At 34.0% G+C, this 8,351-nt stretch overlaps 1 protein-coding gene across 1 annotated transcript in view; it reads right to left on the bottom strand.

The window, feature by feature from the left end:
* Positions 1-397: 397 nt before the first annotated feature.
* The window catches only part of LRPPRC (leucine rich pentatricopeptide repeat containing), an 86,818-nt gene continuing 78,864 nt past the window's right edge, over positions 398-8,351 (bottom strand). Inside the window, exons 35-38 of the mRNA XM_048935027.1 lie at positions 6,618-6,692; positions 5,126-5,210; positions 1,813-1,955; positions 398-519 (exon numbers count right to left, since the gene is read on the bottom strand). Coding sequence (XP_048790984.1) covers positions 463-519; positions 1,813-1,955; positions 5,126-5,210; positions 6,618-6,692 — 360 coding nt within the window. The 3' untranslated portion in view covers positions 398-462. The remainder of the gene's footprint in view (positions 520-1,812; positions 1,956-5,125; positions 5,211-6,617; positions 6,693-8,351) is intronic.

Here is an 8,351-nt window from a genome sequence, read left to right as displayed (position 1 = left end):
AATCTAACAAAAAAAAAAAAGACGTGTTTATTTTCTGTACAGATACAGATGAATCCAGAAGATGACATTATTTACCCTTCCACTTTCACTCCCAACTACATTGACCAGGCAAACAACAACATAGGATAACACAGTTCACTGAAGTTTCAGTTGCACACCCCTGTGGCAACTTTCTTGATATACATATATTTGGTGAGTCAACAGTAGTCAAAATACAGCTCAACTTATAGTAGGTCACACATCAAATTAGAAGTAGCCCAGAAAGCAGCATAACGATATTTCATTACAACTTTAACATGAGAAAAGCATTTCTATTAATGAGTTTCCATTGGTTACAGTTATAGAATGTGCTGTTTTAACACAGTATTTATATTAAAAATTACACAGAACAGCATGCTTTTTTTTTTTTTGAGTTTTTATTGAATACTTAATTTCATAAACAACTAGAGCATAAAAGACTGTTTATGATGCTTCCAATGTTCTTTTCCTCCATTCTTCCAAATAGAATTTGAACGACTCCTATAAATAGAGTGGAATAAACAAGTTCAGCGTTATTTCAACTGAGAAGTTACTAATTCTGAACAAAGTCATGTATCTTGACAAAAGCAAAATCCATTACTCTCTGTCATGAAAAACTAGATCTGTATTGAAGTCTGTATAATTAAGAGAAATACCAGGGAGAGAGAATAAAAGGAAAAGGAAAACCTTGCCAAAAACGCACAATGAAGCTTCTATTACAAAATGCAATAATATAATCAATTTCATTTAAAAAATGAAAATACTTTTTAACTGCAATCTGCAGTTGTGTCAAAAAAAATTCCAAGCTGCTTTTAAACACAAAGTTGTATTAGAGAAAAAAAATGCACAGGGATATCAGAAGATGAATCATTCCAGTGACTTTGAAAAATGTTATTTTCATTAACTACATGTAAGAAATAGAGTCTAGCTTTTAAATAAAAATTCATATTTCAAATTATGTCAAAGTTGCTGAAAAAAAGGCAGCTGTTAACAGGCTAAAACATTTTGAGTCAATTTCCTGCTTCTTTATAAAAAGGAAAAAAAAAAAAATCACATTTGTCATGAAGCAGTATGGACAAACTAGATATAATCAGTTCTTCAGAGAACTACACAAAACCACTAATCTTACAGTATAGAAATCAGCTAGCAGATGGCAATAAGAAATTTGAAAAGAGAGAGAAAATGCAATAAGTCATTATTTAAGACTGGTTCCTTGAGATGATACCAGCAGACTACTAGTGAAAGGAATGATGTGAGAAGTATTTGCAGTCTTGACAGATTTAGTGTCATGCCATTTGTCACCCTCAAACAAGACGTATTTGCACAGTTGCATGCATCTTGGCAAGGCTGCCAGAAGTAAAGCTGCCATACAAAAATAATTCCTCTAGTTCTAAAATCCCATCATACCAAGACAGCAACTTGTATTAGATATAAAGCTAGCAATTAATGAAAACTAAAACCCATTAATTGTTTATGAAATACACATTCTGTAAGCCTTTAAAGTTCATGCACTTAAATGCCCAAAGGACATTTGATAAACATACATCTGTAGATGAATGCCTGATAAGGATCAGGTACTTTAAACATAGTAAGCCCCAAGAGTTTTATTTCCCCAAGTCAAATCCAACTCCAGATTACTACAACTCCTACAGCACTCAGTACTTCATACATTATTACCTCCTTTGAGGAGTCTCTGCAGAGATTTAATCCCTATGTAATTATTCATGCAATTTGTTTTATTGACATCGAAATACACAGTCCTGTAGATCCATTTCTTAATTAGGAAATACTCACAGGGGGCTCAGTGAAAGGGACAGGCTCTCCTGCTTTCTTCAGAAAAGCTGCTAGAGATTTCAGAGATAGCTCAGGCAGCTGTATATTCTTTTCTTTCGTTTTCTCGTACACAGCCTTTACAGAAGCAACGTCCCCGTCTAATTCTGAAGGGAAAAAAGAAATAAATAGATCAAAACCAACCTTTCGCAATGGTGGAAAGCTTCGCTTCCACTTCTTTCCATGAAGTCACTCATTCCTATTACTTCCCAAGACATATTCTAAGTGTTTTAATATACAATATAATTAACATTGTTTTTTTCATATTTCACTGCCATTCTCATATGAAGAGAATATAACAGAACGTCGTTCCTGCCTTCCCTTTTATTTGAGGCTGGATGAGCTTCAAATTACTTCAAGAATGTGCTGAAACCACGAGGAATAGGAGCTGCTTGCAGTGATACCACTCTAAGATGTGAGACACAAAATCATATGCCTTTTTCGGAGGCAAATGTCACAAAATAAAAACAAGACCTAATATAAAAACCGCTAATGTTCAGCTTCTAAGAACTCTAAAACATAACTCTGTTCTCTTAAGTACAGGCAGAATATTGTCACAGTTACATGCACTGTAACCTGAAGGAACAAATAGAAGGGCAAGCATTCATTTTACAAAAAAAAAAAAAAAAAAAAAATCCACTTCATGAGCAGAAAATTTTTGCTGATCCACTAACATTATTATAAATGTTAACTGCTTAGGTAACCAGTAAGATTTTTCTGCATATTACACAAATGGCATCAACTGCAACAGGCATTAATTAATCCATTCTTAATTTATCTAAAGTTCTTACTGCTAGCAGCTGTAGAACAATGAAGCATATTTTCTTTATTCTGAAGCAGAAGGGAGAAACATGGCAGTCCATTTCCATGGACACACACTTTACTGTAGACTCTCCTGTTGCTCAGATCTTTGCTTAAGAAGCATCAGGATGAAATCAAAGAAATTAAAGCACTCCTCAAGAGTTTAACTTTGTCTGCAGTGTCCTAGTAGCCATACAACAATTCCTAGCAACTTGTGAACAAGAAAACCACTGCATCCAATATTTTTTTTTTTTTTCCTGCTTAGAAAACTCAAGTATCTGCAGATTGGATGCTGTCTCAGCTTTTGTCAACATTTGGAGTGACATCCTCACAAACATAAGGGCTACAACAACAGTAGTTCTTAGAGTTTAAAATATAAGGTTAAAACTACACAGAAATTGACAGGCTAAGTTTCTTTCTTATGAGAAAAGCTTCCCACGGGCCAACAGCTGAACTACGTTTTGAATGTGGGAGGCTAGTGCAGAAACTGCAAGAAGCAGTTTAGCTTTAATAAAAGTCTTAACAGAAGTTGTTAACTTCCTATCTCCTGAAATTAGAAATATTTGTTGTATGGAAAACAAAAAAGATAATACTTACACTGTGTTTAATGGACCACCCAAATGTGAATGGTATTTTGAATACTTCTTTATTCTATAAAGAGTCTGGTCCTAGTGGTTGATCACATCTCAAGGCGACGAAATGCCTCTTTATTTGTTTGATGGTAGATCTGTGCTACATAACCAACCTTCTCTCAGCTGTTCTATTGTATCTTTGCTAAGCTCACAAGCATTTCATATGCCCATTTATTTTCATTCTTCTTTCTTTCCAATTAATTTGAAATAGCAAGGATATGACTGGAGAATTATCTGTTTTCTAGAAAAAAGGTGGTCCTGCACAGCTGGAAGCAGTCCTAAGTGAGCAATAATGTCTTAAAGCTCAGTAACCATTATTTAAATAAAGATGATTTTTTTTTTTTTTAATTTTAAAGATCTTATTTCTAGAATTTAGATTTATTTCGAGAATACAAGCTAAGTGCAGCCTTCTAAATTTTTGTTCTAAAGGCTTTACTGCTGATCATTTAAACTGACAAATGAAATTAATACAACCCAGCACTGCAGAAAATATCAAAGATGGAAGAGAAGGAGTTAAGGGTAAGAGGTAGCTAATTACTGTGAACATGTACAAGTCCTTATGTACATGGTTAGGAAAGAATATAGTAAATACTTCACTCTCTATTTCTCTCCCAAGTATCCAAAGGTAACACCTTCCTCAGTTAAACAGAAAAATGGAACAGATAATGCAACAGTATCCTAAAATGACTAATTCAGCCCAGCACTGCTACCAGTAACTAATGCACATGGTTTCAAGTGATACGGAAGTGGAATCAGTATTTTATACAAATGAGACAACTGTATAGAATAACCAGGGAACAGCTTTTAATTGTGCAGGAATCAAATGTCTTCTCTACAACTGGCTATGAATCAGCTATGTCTCACCTAAAGAAATGACAGCAACCATCCTTTCAGTTATGTGTGGCTTTGCATGTTAGATACCTAACCACTGTTTTAGGTGTTTAGAGCAAGTCTTAGTTCAATCGCTTTACAAAATGAGAACTTCCACAAAGTGATTAAAACACAGGGAATCTTGTATGCCTTTAACACTATGCTTTGGATTTGTTTTTGAAGTGTGTTACTTAAATGTTGCTATTTAATTCCTGTGTGACAAGCAGGAATGTGAGGGCTTCTGTCATCTTACCATTTTGTTTGCTTTACAAGTGTGAAGTGTTTCCGCTTGTAATAAAACTGGAGGACCATATTGAAGTCCACAAAGCAAAGAACATGCAAGCAAGCTTCCAACTGAGTGTAGCCAGAGGACCTGTGCTGATTTCTCATGAGCATTACAAAAAAATGTATTTAAGTAAGCAACTTGATTCTTAAAGCTGTTCCCCTCTGACTTCAACAATAAAGAGATTAGCACTTGAAATCAACTATTTACCTAAATCCAAATGAATTCATTTACAATATTAATTTTGGCTAAATTAAAGCACTAACATCAGCAAGGTCCATGACATTGCACACTACTGATAGATCTAATCACTTATGATTTTGAAACACACATAAAAGGAATGAAGAGATATGTTTCATGAAAAAAGCCAGATTTGTTTTAAGAATCATTCATTTTTTACAGTATTTCTCTTATTCGCTCAACAAAGCCCTTAGGTAGCCTCTTTTTAAATTTCCTTTTACCAGTTCCCCATGAAAAGGAGTCAAGGCTTTGGTCTGTTAGCTGTTTTCCCAGACTAACAGCTAGGTCCATACCACAGGTACAACAAACTTACATTCCCCCTCCCTCCACCCTCAGAACCAAATATTACAACTTGAACAGTGCAGATCCCATTCCTCTTCTGAACATTTCCATGACATTTCTGAATGCCTCGTGATTTGTTTTTCACTAAAAACCAATTCCGTTACATTACCATAACATCTTAAGAGGTAACGGTACGCAGTTTCCAAATCTATGCTGTCAGGAATCAGTTCTAGAAGCGTCTCGATCTTCTTTGCCTATGAGATTTGAAGCACAGACAAAAGTAGCATTAAATGCAAATAAAATTGCCAAAACTAATTATTTGAGAACTTTTCAGTGAAAAATAAAGCCTATAATGATTACAAAGAATTGATTGCTCAATTGAACGTAGACAGAATATTTATTTTGCAAATTTCGGTGTATGGTAAAGAAATGGATAAGGAAATCTGGTAAGCAAAATGAACAAACTATGCGATCAAAACTCATATTTTCAAGACGACTTGGTTTTATTTTTATTTTTATTTTTTGAAGGAAGCAATTAATGTACTAATGAGAATATGTCAGGATTTCAACCAAATTAAAAAAGAATTCAAACCACTCAGCAGCCTTCACTGACCTAGAGGTCAATGGTAGCTATGATCAGTGCTTAAAAGTACTCAGATCGTTGACTAATGTGCTTAAAATTGGAGCCTCCCTCCCTCAACCTCTGACTCCAATTTCAAACACTCAATCTTCTTTTTTAAAGAAAAAGTATACAGAAGAAACATCTTTATCACATACTAGAAACTTCACTTTGGTATACAAATTCCAGGCTGTAAGGTAGAAAATTCCAAAATTTCTGATTTCTTTCATGGACACCAAAAGATTGTATTAAACTGCCATCATTTTTACAATAGAATTTTTAATCTGTAACTGAATCTTTAATAGCAACTTCCACAAAATAGAAATATGTATTTTCCCTTATCTGAGAATTATTCTTGTTTTTGTATTAACTGCCTCCTAATACTACTCTCCTATGGAAGAAATCAAGGTGTGGCTGGTCTATTGTTTTCTGGTTTCCCTTTTTTGTATTACTTTGAAGGAGAATGCACATGGAGAGGAGGGACAGCAGTAGGGAAGGCACACAGCATATCTGAAATTACAAGGAATGAGCACAAAGCCAGGAATCCAAACAGATGCTCGGAATAGATATGTGTACAAACCATTAGAACAAGTAATGTGAAATGAGTCTTTCATTCAGTGCAAACACAGAAGCATTTAATCATTAAAAAGGGGCTAAGACTAACTTGCATTTGTATTCTTATAATGCAGTCAACAAAATAAGTATGTTCAGGTTGCAATACAGAACTGAGTAGCACAATAAGAAAATAAAAGCATGAAATTTGTAGTATATAAAGTACGACATCAAAAAAGCATAAAACTTCTGAAACAACAGAAAAATATTAATTATATTCTCCTTTTCATTATGCTTCATAGAATAAACCATTCTTTTAAACATGCCTGGCTCTGCAAATTAACATTTTTTCCCTAATCTTAAGAAACTTCATAAAACAGTTAACTGTGAAGCTCAAGATCCAAAATATTTCCCCAAAAGTTTATTAAGAAGTATGAACTACATGTGTATATGCTACCTATACAATGATAAACATGAAAAAATATTATACCTGTCCAGGCTTAGATGCTGATTTCATCATATAATTCACAAAAGCTCTCTTCTCCTCAACTAATCCACCATACCTCTAAAGAAAAAGAAACAGTTAATGTAGCTGCCATGAGTAGGTTAGCGATTAAAATAAATGACAAAACTTGAGCATTTCCAAATGCAAATGTTTAAAATTATATTTTAATACATATTACCTATTTACAAAGTAAATAAATGACAATTAAATAAAGAAAAACCACTGCATAGAGGAAACAAGTTCATTTCATGCACAGTTTTGGTAAACGTTGCTTTTAAAATCGTAGGTATAAAGTTTGTTTGAAACAAAAGGGGAAAGAATTAAACTAATACTTCAACGTACCACAAAAACGAGGTTTAGGACTGCAAAAGAATGAAAAAGAGAAACACTATTCCTCTCCAATTATACTGCCAAGCACTCACAAGTGAGCTAGGGATCATAAGGTTAATTATACATTTAATAAGGTGTCAGGGAGATAACTGCTCGTTTCTTTATAAAAATTAAAACGTACAAAGCAAGTTCTCTTTAAAGTATAATTACCTACACTTAAGCATACAAAGGACTGATTTCAATCTCTCTATTTTATAAAAGGCTTTCACTGCAATAGACAGTGTTTGAGGGAGAGAGAGAGAAGCTGAACTTCAAAAAAAAAGTTTGAGACAGAACAGATAAATCAAAAATTTTACTTGAGAAATGAGGGCAAAACAACACATATACAGGACAATACTTTAGCTTATGCTCCTCAGAGGTGCCAGTCTTAAAATTCCTACAGTGCACAGCACTACTCCTAAGATGTGAGGCATAAGTATTCAAATGCCCAGGAAGAAAGGTATCGTGCATGTGAAAACACACGTTGATACACGTTAAAAGAATTTCTACACTCAGTAGGTTAGACATCTTCAAACCAGAAATTTTGCTTTATTCCATAATGAATGTACTATATACTCAGTGCTGTTTAACAAGCTCTTTAAGGTGCAGGTGAAAAGTTGAAGCTTCATTCCATCAGAGAGTCTGAAACGAAAACGTTGGCATCCGCATACTGCTAGTGCTCTGACAAAAATTTGCTTCGTAGTCATAAAGAGGCAAAGCATTTACAGAAAAGCTTGCAACACTCTCTACTGAATAAGAGCTCTGACAGGAAAGAAACAGTCCCAGAAAGGTGTGGGGTTTTTTTGTTTTGTTTTGTTTTTTTAAGATTGCAGTCTACTTTCCATTTTCCAAAAGAACAACAAACAGTGATCAGTGATTATTACTATCTTCTGGTTTCCTATTAGTCAATACTTGATCCAGTATAACAGCCAAGCATTTTTAACACAACTTGAGGCATCTCCATAGCATATGTAAAATTACGTCATACATGAAGGTTTCAACACAAACTTATCCATGAACAGTCATGTAACATGAAGAATTTGTAAAACTCTTATCTGAGATACAGCAAACAGCATGTTATTTCTAGCACATTGCAGGGCTCTGAACCTAATTCCAACAGTTGGATACTGCTGTAATAGAACTTTTAGGAAACTTAAAGAAATCATTAGAAATAATTCAGTTTGCCTTTTTTTTTTTTTTTTTTTTTTGGAAGATAAGTAGCTTTTACTTAAAAATGTGAAAACCTATCTTCAGAAATGCAGGAATAAATTTTCTCCCTTTAAATTCCTACTCAGACAGCTAGTTGGGCAAAACAATAGTAATAACGAAACACTAATATTCCAGACAGGA

The sequence above is a fragment of the Lagopus muta genome, chromosome 2 (assembly GCF_023343835.1).
Source record: "Lagopus muta isolate bLagMut1 chromosome 2, bLagMut1 primary, whole genome shotgun sequence".
Classification (NCBI taxonomy): domain Eukaryota; kingdom Metazoa; phylum Chordata; class Aves; order Galliformes; family Phasianidae; genus Lagopus; species Lagopus muta.
This window is presented reverse-complemented; position numbering and strand designations above follow the sequence as displayed.